This window comes from Apaloderma vittatum, unplaced genomic scaffold (genome assembly GCF_000703405.1).
Source record: "Apaloderma vittatum isolate BGI_N311 unplaced genomic scaffold, ASM70340v1 scaffold17906, whole genome shotgun sequence".
NCBI classification, from domain to species: domain Eukaryota; kingdom Metazoa; phylum Chordata; class Aves; order Trogoniformes; family Trogonidae; genus Apaloderma; species Apaloderma vittatum.
This window is the reverse complement of record NW_009722464.1, coordinates 6045-28483: the sequence shown is the minus strand read 5'-3', so window position 1 is coordinate 28483 and position 22439 is coordinate 6045. Positions and strand designations below refer to the sequence as shown.

The following is a 22439-nucleotide window of genomic DNA, read 5'->3' as shown; positions in this document are numbered from 1 at the left end:
ACTAAGTAGTAGCAAGATCTGTATTGATATGCTGATCATTCCATGAACACCATACAGTATGTCAAACTTGCATATAAAGTCTTATTTGAGGTGGCCCAGATATTGGCTCATCAAACAGCCTAAAAGACTGATTTCTAGTGCACAGTTCAGTTCAGGCAGTTCAAACTATTCTCTCTCTTTCTGCTCAGCAGCTAAAACAAAAGTATGTCTGTAAAACACCAGGAAACAGAACTTATCTTTGACAAGTGCTACTTGGTCTGGTGCACAAGAATTTAACCCCCAAAACAGAAAGGAAAAAAAAAGTTACCTTCACGTGATTCATATCTTTAAAATTGTACAGTGCTTTCATTGTATAAATCACAAGCTCCTGGCAAAGTAATCAGTTTTCTTGCTATTGCAACATCTCTAAATCTTAATTAACAGTCTTGGATATAGAGGAATCAAAGTCACTTCTTTCAGAAAACATTCATTTTCTGTTCATTAGTAGTGTGCCCCCCATCTCAATCCCTCAATTCAGAGATCTTCAGTTACACTGGATAAGGTGCTTTAATCTTACTTCGTGTTCAGCTCATTTTCCAGCTCCATTAATTTCCTAGAAGCTTTTACTTTATTGGATACATCTTGACCCTGTGAAAAAAGTCGCTGGCGCTCCCTGAACGTCAAGTTTTCTGGTGCTCCGGGTAAATCTGTATCTTGACTGGAAAGGAAAGAAAGTCTTTGTTATAATTCTTATCTGCAATATCCTTAAATATAATAATTCTTAGTGACATTTACTGACCGATAGCTTTTCTGACTACAGCAAAGCATTCTCTGTTTAGTGTTCTGCAAGGTTTTATTCCCCACGCATACCTCTAATTTCAACATTGTGCTATCTCTTAGACAAAATAATGGCTCGTGACCATCTCTGGTGCCGTAATGTGAATGGAAATTGCTTGCCCATTGGCCAAGGCAAGTGGACAGGTGTAAAAGGTGGCTCTGTCTATATTAGCACAGCATTCACATTATGGCTAAATTCAGGAGCCTTTCTGTGACAGCACATGTCAAGAAAAAAACCACTGGAATACAAAACTTCTGTGTCTTGGTAAATAAAGTGACTAGGACTGAGCTGTGCTGTAGCAGTTGCGGCATCGCTGTATTCCAGTTCTATACTGGTAAAGCTTCCATCCGCAATTGATGTCTAAGCTCTTGTACTTAGCTCTTATCCTAGTAGCAAACCAATCTTTGTATTATGTGATTCTCACCACCACAGTGAAGATCTCAGATAATTCTTAGTTGCAGCTCTAACAATGCTTCACATATGTGATTAACCCTCATGTAATATATCTTTAATGTATATTTCAATTTCTTGATCAGAAGAGGTTTCACCTTTAGCTCTAAGTGGTCTCTGCTCTGTATACTACACAGTAAAGCTGCTACTCACATAGAAGATACAGCTCGTATCACTTATGCTTACTACAAATTTGGTAAGAATCCCACTCATGAGGTACAGTTCAGATCTACAAATATACCCAAAACAGTAGAAGCTGTTCATTTACAATGATCATTTGGTTTATTCAGCCGTAGTGCTGAAATCTGCTGCTGTGAAGTAGTACTTCAGATCATCTAAAGACTTGTGGATAACTTAGTTGTCTATTTTACTCAAGATACTCCAGAGCCAACTGCAGAGCTCCTGAAAAGGCCACAGAGATACAACGACAAAATTTTGCAGAAGTTAGCCAAGTCAGGTGTATAAAAGTTATTGGACTCCTGCATGTCACCTTTTAGATCTTTTATCTCTTGGATCCCGATAAACTTCATGGGCCCCAGCAGCTGCTCCTGTAGATCCAGTGTATGAATTTATTCCTTATGCAAAAGAAAAAGTAAGTTGAACGACTGCAGTTACAAAACAGAAGTCTGACACTGTACTTCTTCAAAAAGGTGCAGTGCTTCTTTCAAAGAATAATCTCAAACTATAATCAGAAATAAATTTAGAAGGTCATCTGACCTCAAGAATGTTTAACACCAGTACTACTAAGTTCCACTGTCCCTTAAAAGAGTCAGAACGCATTTTGTTTAGATTATCCAGCACAGATCAAATCATGGTCTTTATCTTATTATGGTTTACTGTAAGACAGACATCAGAAGTTGTTCAAGGAGACTGACAGAAAGAGCAACACACTTCGTTATCCTGTAACAAGCTCCACAGGAAATAAGTTAGCTGCAGCTGCTCTCTTGTGAGGCTAAAATTGAGCTACGATTAGTATATGGCATCCTTGCAATTCAGCGAAGTCAGAATTTTTCTCACTGTTTAGTCTGATTAAGTGAACTGTATCACTTAGGAAACGCCCCCTTCCCTCCCGCCCCGGCCCATAACTTTAAATGTTAAGCAATTATGTTGTAGCACTGCACCTTTAGTTTAAATCAATGTAACACACAGGTTTTACACATTATATTAATTTTTTCTAAAGGCCACAAGACAAAACCTTTTATTTCCAATCAAAAAGTTTAATAATTTAATCTATTTTTAAGACCATATTCTCTTAATAACTGTCAGGAAAAGAGTAAAACTAAACAACAGCACAATACTCAGATTTGTCTCTAGACACTTCTGGTCTCAATGTAATGCCTGTGTTATGTCTTGTGAACCTTCTTTGGTACAGAAGGAAATGTTTGCTTCTTCCACTGGTATACGTAACTTCTCATAAATATTAAATAAGAGCCTACAGAACAAGAGGCTGGAACACACAAGAAAATGTAGCTAGTGTGTTGCAGGCTAACTTTTTTCCACCAAAAATTTGTAGCAGACCAAATCATACTAGGTATGTAGGCACATGAAGATTTTTTTTTCCTTTCAGGCACAAGTCTTACACGCACATAAGCACGACCCTCTCCGCTTTAAAAAGTCTGGATCTGTGGTTGCCACTACCATCTGCTTTAGGACAGTAGTTTTGATTTAGGTGTTGGCTTTTTTCTTTGTCAGCTGACAGACCAAATGGTCCTAAGAGACCCAGTGGAAGAAGGTACGAGAGCAAAATTTGCAGAAGCGTGATTTACTAGAGTTAACATTCAGAACAGGAAAGAGCCGTAAAGGACAGTAATGTAACAGAGTCAGCGAGATGGGAGATGGTAAATTGCACAGTGAATTCTGCATTTTGTGCAAACGGCTTTGTACGTTACGCAGGCAGTCTTCAGAGAAGCTTGAGCAATCAGGTGAAGTTAACCTGTTCTCATGGCTATTTTAAAAATTATGAAATAAGAGTATTCAGAATTAGTTGTATGGTTGATGAATTAGGTTATTAAAGGCTACAATATTCTTTAATTGTTACAAAAGCCCTAACCAAATCTTTGCAGATTGTCCTCATTGTTTTCCAGGAAAAACAAACGTGAACACACCAAAAATATCACCGCACATTTCACTTTGCTGAGATTCATTTTTCCATTAAAATTAACAGAAAGCACGACTGGGAAATATTAATTACATATGAAATGGCAGTCTGGGTTGTAGATGATGGGAGGCAGGAAGAGTGGTGGTGACAGCTTGTGACTGATGGTTCTAGTGTCACTTACTTCCTTACATGTACAGCCTTCAAAGAGCCAAATAAAGAAAGGATGCAAGGGCCTTTTGTAAGCCTATGCGTTGTGACGGAAGGCATATTTTATGCTCTATAGTATACTCAGTTTCAAATAAGAATTTCTAGAAAAAGTCCTTTGAAAGAATAAAAATTCAGTAGAGATGTACAGTACAGAAACTTAATGTCAGAAGCCCACTGTTTCAGAATATTCCTAAGAGCAAGCTGGCAACATAGACAGTCATAGTGTTTAAAGATCTTCTCTGCGTATTTCCTGTCTTCAGTCTTATTTTAACTCATTAATTCTGTGTGATATAATGTGCTCAAATCTAGAGTCTCTCTGACACAAACCCGTGATTTGCGTTCACTGGTTGTGGGTTTATCAGTGGGCTCACACACATGGTAGGCAGGCATAATGGAATTACTTACATTGTAATGGTAGCACATAACAGGTAATGTACAGTGCATCTACTTATACTCCAGTCCAATGACAAGACACTGGAAAGCTAAAACCTTCCCTCGCCTTCCTTTAAGATTTGGAAGCTACAACAGAGCCAGACAGGAGTGACAGGTGGGCTTGCAGGATCCAGAGGGACTACTACATCACCGGATCTCACAAGCAATGCCACGGTAAATAAACAGTTTGCGCTTGCTTTTTTTTTTCTGCCTTTAAACAAGTATCAGTGTGGATACTTTTAATGCACCCTGGGTGCTGTACTGACCCCCAACAGTCCAACTGCTAAGCATTACCTCTATCAGTTGGACAATAATTATAATCGAGCTAACCTACTGCCCCTTCAGCAATATTAAAACCATGCAAATGCTGTGCAGAGCTGCTCTGCAGCACTGGAAGCAGTCCAATGGCAGCAGAAACTAATTTGCCTCTGCAAAGGAAAGGATGCCTTATTGGAAGACAATGACTTGAAATTTAATTGAAAAGGGTGTAGAAAGAAAATCAGAGTATCATGTACCTGTCTGGCTTCATGCATATCGTAAATCAGATTCATACACTACTGCAGCTGCATAAGAAGTGCTTCTGACAGATGGAACCTATTTTGAGGCTCATGTGCTCCCTATGACCAGGACGCACCATACCTCTCATTAAGGAAAGAAAGTATTTTGCGTAATTCATTAGGTGGACCAAAAGGCTATCAGGGATATACCATGTTGTAGGCTTCCACATTAGTCACTGAGACATGAATCCAGCAAACAAGTTCGCCATTCAGCTAGAAGCCAGCATCAACGCTTCCTCTTGCCACTCTTTGCATTTCAGAAGAATGATTTTTATCAGCTGGAGTTGGTTGTCAGGCATTTGTTGACTTCTAGCACAAGTAAAAAGAAGGAACTAGAGGAATGTCATGGCCACCATTCCCTTTGGACTGAATCAGCTTTGAATTCATGAGCACAGCTAAACTAGTACTCTGGGATAAAATGTGGTGCTGAAGTTACTAGCAGCTAGAGCTGCACTTGAAATTAAAACTCCATTATGGTTGCCCACTCGGAGTTACTACAGAAAGATGAGGAGACAAAGAAGTACAGGGGTATAGAAGGGGAGGGAAGGAGTAAGGCAAAAGGACTAAGAAGAAACGCAGATTAGAATCACAGAATGATTTAGGTTGGAAGGGACCTCAAAGGTCATCTCGTTCCAACCTCCCTGCCATGACAGGGATAGCTCCGACTAGATCAGGTTGCGCAGGGCTCCATCCAGCCTGGCCTTGAACACTTCCAGGGATGGAGCATCCACAACTTCCCTGGGCAACCTGTTCCAGTGCCTCATCACCCTCAGGGTAAAAAACTTCCTCCTTAGATCTCGTCTAAATCTTTGCTCTTCCACCCATTACCCCTCATCCTATCACTTCAGGCCCTCGTAAAAAGTCCCTCCTCAGCTTTCTTGTAGGCTCCCTTCAGCTACTCTCTCTTTGCAAGAAAAATGCACTGTACAAATCAGAAATAAAGGAATGGTGCCTAATACATGACACTACTTGCACGTTCTACATGTCTCTTAGTGCTTGTGTATTTAAGAACTACATCTACAAACGTCATTTTTAAAGCCATTTGCACACACTATTAAAAGAGAGACCCCTGCTACCAACAATGAAAGCAGAAGATAATAAGCTCTATCCATGAACCCCTCAGAAAAGGTTTCCTTTTTGAAGAAAGATGCACTTCCAGATGCCCTGAGTAACCAGTGGTCAGTCATACAAAACAAATCACTGAAAGAAACAGAGTGAAAGCCAAAACCAACAGTACTTTAAATTGGTTAACAGTTAAAATAGTCTCTGATTCATTGTGTGAGAGATGGAATTTTTGCTTTTGAGGAGTTTGGGTAAGGAACAAGGAAATTTGAGAGATCAAAACAATTAGAAATTGAAGGAATCATATTAAATCAGGATTTAAGTTAGATCACCATAGTGAAAACAGTGATTAAGTGGGGAAAAAAGTAAATCACAAAGTAAGTGATTTGATCTACAGCACCAGAGGTTGAAAACGCGAGGATAGTTCTGTAGAGACGTTTGATTTCGTGGTGTCTACCTTTAGAGCTGCTGGCATGGATGAAACTTGGTTTGTTTGGTGGGAGTGGGGGCTGGCTTTTTTTGGCAGTACTGTTGGCATTGACTGAAGATGACTGGAATGAGTTGGAAAGAAAGAGGCCATCTGAAACTGGGCGAGGCTGGCGGGAGGGCTGCTGTGGCTTAAGGGTGGCAGGAGGAAAGTCGCCATAAGATTTTCTTGTGCTGGAGTACTTATCCTGACCTGCTAGATTGGAATCTTCCTCCTCATCATCATCATTGTATGCAACAAACTTGGCAGTATAAATCGTGTCAGGGGAGAGGACCTGTGTTTTGAGGTAAGAGGTGTTTCGCTGAGGTGGGGGAGGAGGAGCGTTAGATGAAGGGGTTGGGGATGGGAGTTCATATTCCCGTGGAAGCGGAGGTCTGTACAGACCAGGCTCGTCAGGTTCCAGCAATCTTCGTTCTGCTTCATCGTGCTGCCTGCGCCTTTCAGCCTCTAAGCGATTGTAATACTCCTCTTCCTGTCGCCTCTGCAAGCCCAGAGGAAACAGAAACACCGTGGTCAGAAAGACATTTCAACCTAAGGGAGATTTATGCTTGCCATCACCCAGCTACAAACATCTTTTCTTTGTCTCCTTTTCTGGCAACAGGGCATGGCCTCTAAATGGACCATACAAAGAATATTTACTGCTATGAAAAAAGCGGCAGTTATCCTGTAACACAGCACCGCTGTTATGTCCAGATTTACCACTGCCTGTAGTAACTAAAAGCAACCGCCTGTGTGAACTAAGGGTGATTCCTGCATTTATTATTCAAAATGTAACTGCAGTTAATAAGAGGCAGATTTACTAGACTTGTAAAGAATCTGTGGGAGAGGAAAATAACTAAAATTAACTACCTTCTTGAAAAAGGAAATTTGTAATTTTGCTGCATGCTTATACAATGTAAATTAATCAACAGAGCCTTGGAATAGATGACTCCTAACAAAGCTTCTACTATAAACACTAGGAAAACTACTTTCGCGTAGAAAAGCGCTTTGTAATTTGATTTCTAAAACGGCCATGAAAAAACTGTTTTTAAAAAACAGTTATAAAGCCTAAATTGAATAACTATACTAAAGATATTTATATGAGGCTATTCACTATTTAAATGCCATCAAGTATCTTCTAAGTGTTTTTCCAGTTTAAAAGATTTCTACTGTTTTTAAACTAAATAACATTTAGAATTCTGTTCAGCTCTTGCTCAAGCCACACTGTAAATTAATACAAGCGTCTATTCAGTAGTTTATTTGATCATGAAAAAGTATATTTGGAAACCGTATGTTACAAAAACCCTTCTGTCTAAGCATGGTGTAACTTCTGGTGGGAATATATGACATTTTGAACAACGACCCATTTTGATTTTAATCCATGTGTTTAAAAAAATCCACCTTATCTGCTCAAAACTATGAGTCACTTATACTAATAAATCAATCAATCAATCAATCTGATCACAATCATCTAGTGCAAAGATATAAACCTCATGTTGTGCAACTCTGTAAAACCACTGTAGTGGTCATATGAGTTGGTAGATGTACAAGTGTCTCAGTCAAGATGTGTCAGTGCAAACCCTTTCAAGTGCCTGATACCAGTATCATTTGGGCTACCTCTCTGTCAGAAATTAGGCACTTTCCTCACTTACCCCTAGCTTAACTGCACCAACCATATCGCTTACAGAACACAGTCTAAACAAAGTTTGAAAATAATCTAACAAAACAAATTCACAGAGAGAATACGTTTAAGGCTTCTTTAAAAAAAATTAAGTATTTGCTCAATCTTCCAAGATGAAGTTTGTTTCAACATTAAAAGCTAACCCTCTTTCTTCATTCTGAAGTCAGTGTTACTAACAGGCAAGTCTTCAATCCGAACAACAGCAACTGTTCCTTCTCTAGGACAAAGATGGTCTTAAACATGCCAAGAGTCAAACAAAGTGCTTTGTATTAAAGTTTGCAAGAACAGCACTTCTCATATCCACGTATAACATTCTGAAGGAACCTAGAAGCCTGAATTTTTAGAATGTTTGGTTGCATGTTGACTTATCTTATGAAATTATTACTTTCTTTCTAGAAACCAATTCTCTTTCCTCCCATATGCCAAACATAAAAGACCATGAGTACTCATCTCCGCTCCACCCTATTTCTGCATAAAATAATTGCTGCAAAAATATTTAAGTGCCATCTCTGAGATACAGCAAAACCCAACATTGCTAACTCAGCCATTATAATGAACAAGGCAGCCAAGTCTCATTGGGGACTGAAGGAAACTCAGAGGCAACTGATTTCTGCCGTAACTTTCAGAAAAGGCTCTGAAGGCAACGCTTGCCACTGCTGAAAACCTTCCACCAGGACTGGTTCTGCAATACTTGTCAACTCTGATCACCATAAATGGCAAAAAAAAAAAAAATCAATCATTTAACTGCTTTTTGTTTTATGTTGGATGAACTGAAGCCTTGGGCCATCACTCTTATCACTATGGCTAGTGTGTTAACTCCTGCTGACTGAGCTGTTACTGGCCAGGCTAAAGAGAGAACGCCTGCAGCTCTTGGAAGACCACAACCTTTTCTTCAGCCTCTCTTCTGGTCCGCTCCTCCTCTTGCTGTCGCCGCTCTTCTTCCTGTCTGGCCCTGTCTTCTGCTTCTCGTTTGCGCATTTCTTCCAGCTGTTGCTGCCGTCTGCGTTCTTCATCCTGTAACTAACAGAGACACATCTTTAATATTTTCGTCACTTGTGGGTAAGGTGGGTCAAAGAAAAGGTAACCTGAGTATTTGAATCTAAAAATAACTCATTCAGTAGAAAATGCTATACTACAGGTAAATCAATATAATTTCCAGTTGTTAAGAGTATGCTTTGTTAAATTGGTTTCCCTAAAACCCCTAAAAAGAAAAAATAAACAAGAGATGCACATAACTATATACATAAAAGGAACAAACACACAGGGAGAGATTTTTAGCAGTCATATATGAACCCCTAACAGAAGACTGAGGTGACTCACATTCCAGACAGCATCAGCAACGGCAGTCTCATAGGTACAGTAAAGTGAAATTAAATACTTGGAACCAACAGTCCACAGCTCCAGCAGCCAGTTGGTTTTCCATTTTGGATTAGTATTTTAAGCACTGGAAAATCACGACTCATAAGTCAAAGGGTCAATCCATTTAAAGTAACAGGCTCATTTAGCAAGTCTGCAGATAGTCTCGGGAGATAAATAAAATCTCTCACTGTATCTGCAACAGATGTATTTTGGAAAAAGCAAAAAAAATAATCTTTGGCTCCTGAGATTGCACAGCTCACACGAACAACTGATGTCCAACAGATAACACTATTTTATACATGCTTGTGATAGGCACTATGCAGATAGGAAAATTGAACAACAATACAAACTTTGCATGATTCTCTAAAGCTAACAGTATCTAAGCCCTTGATGGACAGGAATATTCACTGGCATACTAATATTCACAAGTAGAAATTAACTGGACTACATGTAGTGTTATTTCTTAAAGCAACGTATGTTTTAAAGTGATTTCTCCTCCCCCCTCAAGACCTTTTACACTGTATATAAAAAATCTTGGCATAAATCAGTAAATTGCTGGATGCTGCTATCAGCTGCATGTAACACAGAGACTGCTCTGCTCCTAGATTTGTTTTTACAATCTAGATTGATTTATAGAGAAAGGCCCTCAAGACATGAAGCAATGATATAAGTAAAAGAAATTTAGTTTTAACAGACTCTGTGAGTACAACATTCATGAAGGTATCTCTCCCTCAATTAACAAGACATGTACTTTACAGCAGATTAGGTTTTCTAACCAATTTTCTAATCCATTCTAAAAAACAAACTTTTTTTTTTAAACTAATTTTCTGGTAGTTATTTCCCACCACTGTTCATGTAGTATTTGTGTTATGGGTATCTTATGCCCTGGTACAACAGGTAATTTTCAAAATGTTTGCCTCTACATCTTCAAAAGCAGCTATACAGACTAACAGCTATACAGACTAACATCTCTCATCTGAAGAGTTAAAACATACCATTTTGAACATGAAAGCTAAATAACAAGATTAATTTCATTAGGCAGTAATTGAGAAAATGTATACTAGAAGCTGTTGCCTCTGAGTAAATTCCCCTTTTAAGGCTAAAACTTCTGTAACTCCTAAGTAAGCTGACATAAAGATGGAGAACAAGCTCAGTACATAGAGCAGAGCAGGAAGTAGTTAACCAGCTTCCTGCTTGGATTAAGACCTCTTCTTGTCCTAGTTATTAAAAAGACATTAATTTAATAAAGGAGGTAATATTGCTGTTAAAAGGAAAACTAGCTAGTATTTCAAATGAGTTTTTAGAAAAGTAATTTCCTCTTTAAAAAAAGAGTAAAAAAAAAAGCAAAAACTGTACAGGGAAAAACTACAGGAAAACTCTTTTACTCTGTCCGAATTGCATTTAGAGAAAAACTCTGAACATGGCAGTTAGTGATCCCAGTTTATGGCATGGATACCTTTTTGCTTAGCAGTAAATACTCCTATTCAAATGCACTTTAACAAGAAAATATTTCAAACTAAATTAAAGGGGAAGTAGGACTGGCTAGTTAAAGTCACAAGAAAATAAAACAAAAGAAAGAAGGGAAAACTGGGCAGGGTGCCCACCTAGGAACTGTTGTCAACATCTGAACCATAATAATTGTTACGACAACTGTATGCAGGTCAGAGGCTATTCTAAACATAAAATCTAGCAAAAAGGCCAAACATCCTATGTAAGGCACAAGCAGGAACAGAGCAGCTATTAATGAGAGTGACATTTCTTTATGATTAGTAACGAGTTTCTGCTCTGGAGCATTCCCAGCGCAAGGCGGGGAGCGGCGGGATGGCGAGGCGTGCCAGAGCACTCGCAGGCCCGTGTGCTTGTAAATGTGTCCAACAGCACCCAAGCCAAGCTCTATCCCAAATTTTCAACACGCTGAGGAAAATTAGCTTCCCGTCCCATTTCTAGTAAGCGAGCTATGAGATTCCCAGCTGGAATATTTTGTTTTGATACTCCTCTATCCCAATTAGCTTTTCTCTAGTTTAAAAGTAATGGGTTTGTATGATTGTACTTCCAGGGTTTCTTCAAGGCAGCAGGTGAAACAACCAATTGGTACAGCCAGAGCACTGGAAAAGAGCGTTCTCACAGCTGCAACCTAGAGAAGCAGTCAAGCACAAAGCACTAATTCTTTGCACCTGCTTTGAACCGGCTCTCCTGCAAACTGCCAACAGTTTGCTTAGCTGCACAGCTTTGTCCTCCTATTGCCAACATACATTTGCAGCCTTATTCCTACCTAGGAAGGCAAAAAATTCCACCTTTCTCCTGAGCTATGGGGCCGCTGATGGGCGGATCCGTATCAGAAAATACGAGATATTCACAGGACTGACAGGCATCCAGGCAGTGTCAGATTCCAGACAAAATTAATTTCTCTAAGCACTGCTTAGAACACTTTAAAAGATGTTCTGAAATAATTTTAAATGTATAATTATTTATTTATGACAGCTAAAGCTGGGTCAGATCTTAGTGGCCCTGGGAATTTAAAAAAACAAACACTAGGCAAGCTGACAATTCATGCATTAACTATTTATCACCTTTTATCAGCCTTGTAATCAGAAGAATGGCTACCACCAATGCTCCCACTAGACATACATAAAAAGCATTGAGCGTTTGAACGTGTATTTTTTTTCTAGAAACAACATCATGATTACTTGGGTACATGAAGTTGTATAAGATAGATAAAACTATGCCCAGAAAGTCACGTGAACAGTATGGAAGTGATGAAATCAGAAAAAAAGTTATCTGCTGGGTAGAGCATTCAACATAATCCATTTCAGAACTAGCTTGTTTTACTTTTTAAAGCCAAGTTCACAAACAAAATAAATCTTCGACTGATTCAGGCCATGGATCCACCTAGTGCAGTATTCTGCCTCTATGACCATGGCAAGAAGTGCTGCACATGAACCTGTCCATTTTTCCAGTATTTCCCCAGCACGCAGCACAGTGCTAGAGATGTTGGCTGGTACAGCCTCGTGTAATCCTTTAAGTAGCTCTTTACAGGCACGATGTCTATGAATTTGTCTAATTTGTTTTTAAAACTGATGGTACTGTTTGCCTTTGCAACCTCCTGGCACAGAAAGATCCAAAAGTTTACAGCCTGCTTGGCAAAGTACTTTATCTATCTAGTCGCAGCTCTGGGGACCAAGGTTTAATAAACAACAAAAAAAAAAAAAAAGGAAAAATAGTGAGAAAAAATATTGATAGATATCAAGTCTGAAAAATTCATGACTCCTTGCTTAACGATTAACTGAGAAAGCTGGCACGCTTCACGTGTTTCTGTGCTGTCAGCTGCTTAATGCTCACGTACAACGGATACAAAACCGAACACCTTAGACTAAGCTATCTGAAGTATGCATTTTTAAAAGCAATTTGATTTTTTTTTTTTAACAAAAGCAGTGCTGAATATCCAAATACACATTTCGAACAGACGTGGTTACAGATTTTTCCAGCAGCATAAATTAGTTATACTAACAGGACTTGTAAGCATTACTTTTCTTTCAAATTGGTATACTAATTATATAGAAATACACTTTAAAAGGGATGTATTTATTCTCTAGAACACTACAAAACTCTTGTTCTGTGTACTCGTTTCCTAAGGGAGCAATAAAATACAGGATTAGTTGGAGTCAGAGCAATTACTGCTCCAATTTGAAAGCCTGTCATGTTTCAGATGCAAGAGAATGCTATTAACCAATTGAAACTGCAATTGTATAGTAACTTAATAATTGCATGTTTATGCGACCTACTCAGAAATATTAGTTCAGAAGTGATTTCTGAATTTACAATCCAGTTTCACTTTAATGGGAAAACTGCAACACCTGTAAACAACAGGGTTTCAGCATGTGCTGAAACTTTATGCTGTATTATAATGCTCTCAGGACAATTTCACTTCAAATTGGAAAGGAATGGTTTGGCTAGCGCTCTTCTAAAACCTGAAGGGATGGGGAAGGGAAGGGAGAAATGTTTACCTCACAACCTGCTCATTCAAAGCTATTAGTAAGATTTTTACATACACAATTGCACAAAACATCAAATACAGAGTCTTGTATTATTAGACTGCTGCTACAACAAACAGGTCAAGCCTGCAAGCAGAACACAACATCTAGAAGGAAGGAGACACAGGGAAAGGAGTCACCACATCTGGAAACATTCAAGTGCATGCTTACAGTTAACTTACTGCTCATCGTATCACAATGATTTTTTGAACACCAAAGATGCCAAATCATCATCCAAAGCACATAAGGCGGCTATTAATAAGAGCAGGAATTGAAATGGGAAAGATATATTGAAGAGAAAGAAACGAACATACCAAATCTAGAACAGAGATTGCTGGCACAGCAGTCTGCTGCAAGTAGTAAGAAAGGAGAAAAAAAGAAAGACGTACAGTGAAAATAAAGATAGGTTAGACTTGTGCTATTTCAAAAGCTTTTTCTTTTATTTGCTGTTGGCTGCTTTAGAACAAGGAACTGAACTGACACAATCCTGAAATATAGAATTGAAAATAATCAGATATTCCATAATTTTTATCAGTATTGGTTTGACTCATTCGAAAACCTCAGTAGTTCTCCAGAGATGCTACTTACTGCATCTCTAGTAGTATAGACAGTGAAATGAAACCAAAATGCAAACATCACTTCAGTTGTTTTTTAGTTTCAAAACATTCCAAAATGCTGGAAGAACTTTATGCACAAAGACTATTTTAATTCCAGCACTTGCAGAGAAGATGCAATACAGCTGGCTTTCTGCTGACAACACGTGGCTTTTTCAGTCTTGCTAGAGAAAAATTTTAAAGACACTGTTTGTTAAAATGGCAGTTTTACATGGATTTTTTTTAAGCCCGGAGGTAACTGTCTATGTGTTACAAATTACATGTTAGCAACGCTGGTCTTTAATGCAACCTGTCTGCCAAAGTCATTTAGCCTTTCTTCTCTTCAGTTTCCAAGTTTGAGGTATCTATTGTTTTACACAGTAATAAAGTTAGCCACAAGAAAAAAGGAAAGCAATGCAGACAGCAGTGAATACGAGAAGAGTAAGTTTAGGAAATCAAGCTGCCAAAACACTACTCAAGCTGATAGCTATTTCTGACTGTCAAAATAAGCAGGTCCAAACATTTTTCAAGAATTAAAAAAAATGCTTATCACAGAATTAAGCCAACTTTTCAAGATAAACAAACAGAACACACTCAGCATATTACAGTGCTAGCTTTTAAGCCTGTTAAAGCATAGCTATTGGTATGTAGCTTCGGTATCCGTACTATTATTCAGAAAAGAAAACCAAATTTTCCTACAGAAATTGTTTCTCAGTAATAATAGTATTTTACACATTCTGAGAGACAATAGCCACCAGCAGAGTAATAAAACTTCATCATACTATGCAGCTGTATGACCCATCAAGGTATATATATATATATATATATCTATGCAATGCTTTTGTCTAGAAAGGATTATCCCCTTTTACCCTTGCTCTTCTTTCCGCCTCCAGTCGCTGCATGATGAGCATAGTATCCACATCATCATCCTCCTCTTCATCGTCGTCTTCATCCTTTTGCTTGGATTCCTGAAGTCGCTTTTGGAACTGCCACTCGAGCATAAGTTTGCGGAGGCGGTCATTTTCCTCTGCTGTACGATCGGGCTTGTTCTGAAGTTCCTGAATCTCTTTACTCAGCATGTCAACGATGTGCATCTGTTGCTGCTTCTCCAGCTTCTCCTTAGCATCCCGTTTCCAGGGGTCTGGAGAGAGGCTGTCGCTGGAGGACAGTTCTTCCTTGCTGATAGTAATGTACTGCAGGTCTCGCCGCTCAATAGTCCGAGGCTGCTGCTGGGGCTGCAATTCTCGAATGACCGTATCTTGAGACCTCTGCAAAGTTGAAGGTTTTTCGGATTTTACTTGTTGAAGGGAAACGGGGGGAACCACAGGCTGAGCAGGAATCAGTGGCTGAGAACGCATTTGGCCCAGTTTTCTCTCCTGCTCACGACGTTTCCTTTCTCGTTCCTCTTCCAAGCGTGCCTTTTCCTTTTCATACCACCTCTGATGCTCTTCTCTTTTCTTACGCTCAGCAGCGGCTACCTGGGATGATGCTTGCGCTCCTATCTGGTTTGTAGGAGGAGGGGGAGGCAGAGGCAAATCCATTTGTAGTTCATCAAATTCAGCTGCATAATGAACTGGAGGGGGAGGTGGTGGAGGGGGAAGATCTGTTCTGATGGGCTGGGAAATGGCCACTGGAGTTGGCTGGCTAGTAGCTGGCGTTTTCCAACGGCCAGGCCCACTTTTACTCAAGCAAGAACCGGGCGAGACTGGTTTGGATGAATGGTTCAGGTGTTCTTGGCTGGATGTGCTAGAATCCACAGATGAATTCATCCACTGATCGCTGTCTGACTTCCGATCAATGTACTCTACATCCTTCCGTATAACAACTTCCAAACGATTCCTCTCTGGCTGGAAAACTTTATCTCGGAGTTCTTCCTGGGAACGAGCCACACGCTGGAAAAAATTAAATAAGGCATGTATTTCACAGTCCATCTACATTAAAATATATTCAAAAATGGCTCACAAACCGCATTCTTATTGCGAAAGCTAATTACTTTTAGTGAATTTCAGCATTTCTGTGCCCAGCAAGTTTCCCAAAACCACCAATAAAATATTCTTCTCAGTCCATTCAACTCATTCAAGTCATGGAAGACTTTGCAACCTTTGAAATGCCTGGAAACCCAGACCGGGAGGAAGGATGAATGCAAAAACAGAGCTTAGACTGAAAACCTTTCCAGCTCGCACAATTTCTCGGCAGTACCCTCGACATCCTCTCCCCGACATGTGAGCACCAGAGTCCTGGCAGCTTGGAACAGCAGCTCAGGCAGAGCAGCTCTGCCATTCAGCCTTCAGCTAGCTCCACTGAACATTTTCTTTATTGGAAAGGCAAAGAGAAAGGCTGTAGAGGGAGAGGACAAGGGAGCCTCTGCCCACCCTCCTCCTCCGCCAGGCGGGACAACCCGTGGGAAGCTCTCATGACTACAGTGCGGGCGTGGAATCGGGGCAGGCAGCTCTAATTCTACCTGCTCTCAGGGCAGGGCTGCATCAGTCTGCGCTTTTGTCACTTTAGTAGCGCGTCAAACATCAAGTGTGGATTTTTTTATGCAAGCTCAGGGTCTCGCTGCACTGTACAACCTCCTGAAAAAAAGTACTGGACCACAGATTAGGCTTATCAAATCTGTTGCAGATTTTCTTGAGGCAAATATTCTTACTCTGAAAGTTAGGAACTACTACACACTGAACACATAATGTACCAATTATCAACAACCGAGAGAAGTCTAACAAAGCAAACTCCTTTTCTTTTTCCTCCATCGACGACCTTAATCTTGACCTCTAAAGAATGCCTTCTTTGAGAAGAACAAGTGTATTTTTTATGCTCTATTAGTCTGGCAGAGCTGAACACACAGCTATTTGTGTTAGATTTGCTGTAAAGATGCACCTACCCAAACAGTTTGCTAATGCCTTCAGAACAGGAAAAAAAAGGCATTTCACATCAGCCAGTAGCTTACAGCAGTGTTTTTTTTTATATATAAGCCCAAGTCTCACTGTTAAGATTCAAAGGATATTTAAAAAAAAAAAATGCCAAAGTTTATTTTAAAAGTATTTTTTCCTCTAATTTTCAACTAAAAAGCACTATTGCATAGCGGGGAAAAATTGTGTACACTTTCAGTGCCTTAAGGAGCTAAAGCTTCTAGCTATCTGCTTTATGAAAACGCTTTTCTGCACTGCACTCAGCCTGAGGACTGTAGCTCAAATTCAGTACTTATCAACAACTCTAACACATGAGTTTCATCTACCCAGTTTCAATCACCTCATCTAAGCTACTCATTTAAGGTTTTCTTAATTAGGGGACAGATGCGTGTCCAGGCAGCAATCCATCCCCTTGAGACAAATGGGCAGGAATCGCTCTCTGGAGATACCAGCCTCCTCCTGTCCCATCACTGACACAGAGAGCCCAGACGTTACCTACTGTTAAGCATGGAAATTCAGCAAAATACTTCCACAGCTCTTTGCCACAGTTACTTAACTTGCAGCATTCTTCTCCAAAATTCCCATTCTACTTTGGGTATAATATCTGTTTTCTCAACAGCTGAAATACTCAGGATCTGGTATCTAAAATACTGGGGTAATAAAAGGCACTATGCTTTTATTCAGTTGACTTTTTACTGAATTTATGTGTCAATACATGTGTGAGTAATCAATAATCAATCCTTACTTTGCTTCTTTGACACAATGTCAAGATAATTGACATGACACTGCTTTCCCAAAAGTAAAACATACACCAGGCTCAATAAGGCAATGCTTTTATCACAAATTAAGAAATAGTAAAAAAAAATAAATAAAAAAATTCTCTATTTATAAGACTGGTGTATTAGTGACAAAGATGATCCAGTAACAGGATTTAGCAGATCTACATTTAATTTCCTATATGGATTTGAGTAAAGTCCTTATTTACAAGGAGCAGAAAAACATTACTTTTTGAATTTATAAGTGTACAGTGGGGGTAAATTCATTTCAGGTCAGGAAGCATCTGCTCTTTAATAACAGATGAAATTCCAATTTATTTAATTTTTTTTAACTGAGAGCAAGGAACGTGTTTCAGTAAAGACCTTGGATAGGTCTCAAAGTACTGTTTCATTTCATTTTTGATACTCTGTCACTTAAACAATGCACCCTGCAGGCAAGGAGACTTTTCCATGTAAACCATCTTGGAAGAGTGAAAGATTCAGTTTGCATTTGTCCTAGTTTAAGCTAAAAAACCCAGTTCTGTTCAGTGATTTTTACTTTCCAGTTTAGTCTCTTCTAAAAGGCTGCACTCTCTGAAGCTAGCAGCATGTTTTTGCAGGCAGTGCCTGCTACTGGCAGTGGTAACACCTGATGTTTACAGTTACTGCCTGGGATTGGTATGCAGACAGGCTCTTGCTGATATTTATTCCTGTAGTGACCAAGGCTACTGCTGGCTCTTGTGTGCCACGCTGGGGTGCTGGGTAGTAAAGGGGGGGTCACAAGGAAGTAAAAGGTTGCACCTCCGGGGGGTAATAGACAGGACAGGTGGCAACGAGAGTATTCCATCCCATATATGTCATATTTAGTACAAACTGAGTGATCACGAGAGTTTCTGTCCCCTTCCTTTTTCTGCAATGGTCGATGTCAACAGAGGACTTTATCCGATCTCCTGCTTTTGATCTGGATCCTGAGTTCCTGAATCCAGCTCCCTTCAGCCTGGGGCTTCCCCAGTGCCTCCTGCTCTGCAGCCTCAGTGGGGATTGCTATCGGGGGGGAGTCGGGTTCAATATCAGGCTTATATATAGTTGTATATAGTTAATTTTTATCATTTCACTATTATTTCCGTTATTGTTTCATTAAAGTCATTTTAGTTTTCTTTTCTTTTCTAAACTGTAAGTCTCTCTGCCTCATTCCCTTTTCCTTCCTGTTTGAGGGGAGGGAAGAGGGGGTTAGAGGCTCTCTGTCTGCGTTTAGTGACCAGCCCAGCCATATCCTGTGACAGCATTTCAGAAAACCACAAAACATTTTACAAGACAAACTCCATTATCATCTACACCTCACCACCTCTAATGAGGGATTGAAACAGGTCTCCAGAACCTATTATCTCCTAGATAACAGGGCTGCAGAACATGACAACACAAATCCTAGAGGGAAAGGTGGGGAGAAAAGACAAAAAAAGAAAAAAAAGTAGAATTTCTAAGACAATCTCAGCAAAAGTACAGTTGTTCCCCACCACTGTAGTATAATTTGTCCTCAACAGCTCAGAGATTATAAAGAGTTAACTGCTTTGCAAAAATGTCTCCAGCAGTCTGAGACTGGAAAGCAAGCAGTTTCTTTCTGTTTTCTCTTGTATATGGAAAGAAATTACTTCTCACCTGCATTGTAGTATTGATTGAATGATTACTTTCTGCCTGGACCTGTGGTTTTTCTTCATAATTTGGCCACTGACTCTGAGTTGGACCCATTCGATCCTGGGACTTTGAAGCTGGAAATGTGAAATATTCTCTAGTATAGGTCTGTGTTGGGATGGGATAAGCCTCAGGTCGTGGGGGCAGAGTTTGTTCCTGAAAAAGGTAGAAAGAACATAAGGTAGAATTTTCTAATCATGGAGCTCTGTATGGAATATTATTCTACACATGCATTTTCCAAATGTTTTCTTTGGGCTCATAAGGACATTATTTGTCTGGAACAGGAGATAAAGAGGCTGTCTAGTTTCAGATATATTTGTGGTTACGACTCACGTTTTTATGGTCTGAAAACAAGTATGCAATATTGTAGAAACCTAAGAAATGACAAGGACAGCTTCACAAACAAAATGTAATAAAAATCCCTCAAAGCTGTCTCAATCTTCCATTAGCTGTTGTAAGCAAAACCAGTCACTAGTACCAGCATTATGTTCCAATAGTTAAGTAAGCCACTGGCCTGACTCAAGCACACTGATGCTATTGACAGCTAAGACAAGTTTAATAGCCAGCATTTTGCTTGCCACTTCTGACCTCTGTACAAAGATTTCCAGTAGAGACTGAGGTTATTTTGGTGGTGGTTCCAGATGCATAAGCGTTCTTTCCCCCAGGGCTTGGAGGCTGATCTGTTGGAAAGTTAAAGAAAGCATTTGCATGACTGTTCATAATAACTTACATGATCTAATAAAATATTAGTATTCACAAAATAACTACAGTTTTCCCTTTGAATAGCTCTAATGAGAGGCTTGCTCCAAACATTACTACTATGTTGGCATTTTAAACTTAATCCATTTTTAAAAACAATCATCCCTTTTTGAATTCAGCAGGGGAGGAGGCATCCAGCCCTAAGAGAAGATAATCTTACTTACTTGCTACATTGGGACTGGAGCGATGATCGGCTCTGTTCTTCATTAATCTGTCATCCCCTGGCAGCTTCTTTGGTTCACTGTACTCCGTCCACGGCAGCTGAGGGCTCTCAGGTGACCCATTTTGAGTGGAGTTATTATACAGCTCAAAACCTTCACTCTTTGGTCGGGGTTTACCTGAGCCACGGCGGTCAGAAACTGTAACAGTTGGATATGGATTTTCCCCCTTTCACTTATATTAACTACTCTCTACCATATTGTTTTTCGAACCAGAGTTAGCTTGCATTTATAATTTAAAATGAGTTCCCAGTAAAGCAAATGCTGGGTATTAAAATCTTTACTTCTTCAGAAGCACAATCCCACTTTTGTATCAACTATACAGAATTCTTTTGCTTTGTATGCTTCAGAAGAGCTTCTGAAAAGGTATAACAGTATTTGGAAAAGCCAAATGTCCTTTTCAGTAACGTCTCTTGCTGACTCTCAGAGGCATATGGCATCTGCGACGGTGCTGTAAACTCTGATAATAAGGATTTACTCTTTTAACCCATTCTTTTCTGTACTGTAGTGCTACCCTATATGTAGAAAAGTTCTTCCTTCACAAAATTATCTCTTTTACTACATTTTTTTAAAAAAGGCCTAATGTCTTTTGCTAGTTTACTGAAGTAAAACAGTGAAACATAACATTGGAGAAACATCCAAGAACAACTTATCATCAGACACAAAAACTTATAAAGATATGTTTCAGTGTTTGTTTTAAAAACAAAATCAATAAATTTAAAAATCAGTTGTAAACCATGTTCCAGGGGCTTTCATTTCTCTTACTTCTCTCTTAGTAATGATATTGCATTCCCTGGTTACAAGGGAGTCATATTCCAAAGGGAGGAGAGAAGTTTTATGAAAGGGATAAAAAAAAATCCACTGAAGTTTAATGCCCTTTGTATTCACTATATTGCTTTTGTTAAAATAAAAATTACTTCAAACTAGAACTCCATTTAAATGCATCATGTAATTCTTTTAAAGATACATATGCAAAGCATTTATTAATGACTAACTAGCATAATTGCTAACAGTATTTAAAAACAGATGAACTTTGATATAAGAAAAATTATTTTCTCTAAAATTATTTCCTTTCTGATTTAATATTTTGCAATATTTAGCAAGCTACTGTGAATTATTATACTTTCTGTGTTTCAAGACTTATAAAACTGTTATTGACATAAATATTTGCATTTTTACCTCTTTGCATCATTGGGGATGGCTGATTAAGTAGGGTTGCCAGACCATGGTAAATTGCTCCTTGTTTTGCTACTTCTAGTGTTACTACAGAACCTGTCCTAGTCATAAGTTCTGCTGCCCTGCAATAAAAGCCAAAGCAAATAAAACAAAATAATATTAGGCATTGTGATATTTAGTTCTCAATATCAATTTGTATGTCATGATTTCTCAAGTTTATTCCAGTATTCTATTTTGTCTGACAAAGCACTTTTTCTGATTAATAATTAAAATTGCTTTGGAAAAAAATCAGAAGATGATGAAGAGAAGATATGGTTAATAAACAGAAAACACCCACTAGGTGTTTTCTATTTATTAACCAGGTGTTCTCTATTTATAGGCAAGTACTATTTCCAGTTTCTGCAGCTAAAAGTCAGAAGCCAAAATAGTTAGTGCTAGAGTTTCCTCAAAACTGAAGCCCAAACATCTAATACAATCTCTTCTACACAGATAACTTCTATCATATATGGAAAATTCTACATTAACGTTTGAACTTGTTACAAAGGTTATTCAGAGGCAGTTATAAAAAAAACCCAAAAAACACCAAGACAAAGCATAATGCTTAAATAGCAAGCTTCAGCCCTTTTCTCTACATTATTACTCTAGTTCCTTCTTCATGTAAAGGCACCAAAGGAAAGCATTCCATACCTTTCCTGGGACAGGCCCACCAAACTTCGACCATCTACACTGAGCAACTGATCCCCTGCAGCCAGACGACCATCCTAAATAGTATTCAAGAGAGAAAATAATTCACTTACCAATGCTAACATGGTCTAAATTAAAACAATTATTCACATATACTAGTACAATTATTCACATATACTAGTAAACAAGGGATTCAAAAGCATTTCCAAACGATCTTTCTACCTTTGAACTCCTGCTGCTTAAAATATTACTAACCATATCTGCTGCACCTCCTTTCACAACCGACTTGACATATATTCCAAGTTTGTCTTGACCAGCACCCTAAAGAGAAATAGGAATTAATTTGTTATGTTTATATTTGATCTCTAAAGCATTCCACAAGAGTTATTCTGAATTTTACATGGTTAGGTAAGTATTTCAGTTCTTACTACTTTTATATATATATATTCCCAAACTGGAAAAAAAAAAACATACAGAGAAGAATTACATTCATTTA

At 38.9% G+C, this 22439-nt stretch overlaps 1 protein-coding gene across 1 annotated transcript; it reads right to left on the bottom strand.

The window, feature by feature from the left end:
- Positions 1-91: 91 nt before the first annotated feature.
- LOC104275745 (afadin-like) lies at positions 92-22264 on the bottom strand (the record flags this gene model as incomplete). Its single annotated transcript, XM_009871790.1, has 12 exons — positions 92-697; positions 1758-1842; positions 6303-6591; positions 8656-8790; positions 13475-13510; positions 14623-15645; positions 19074-19262; positions 19695-19786; positions 20030-20224; positions 21263-21381; positions 21947-22020; positions 22199-22264. Coding segments are annotated over 12 exons (2448 nt in total), but the record flags the coding sequence as incomplete, so codon positions are not given.
- Positions 22265-22439: the final 175 nt, after the last annotated feature.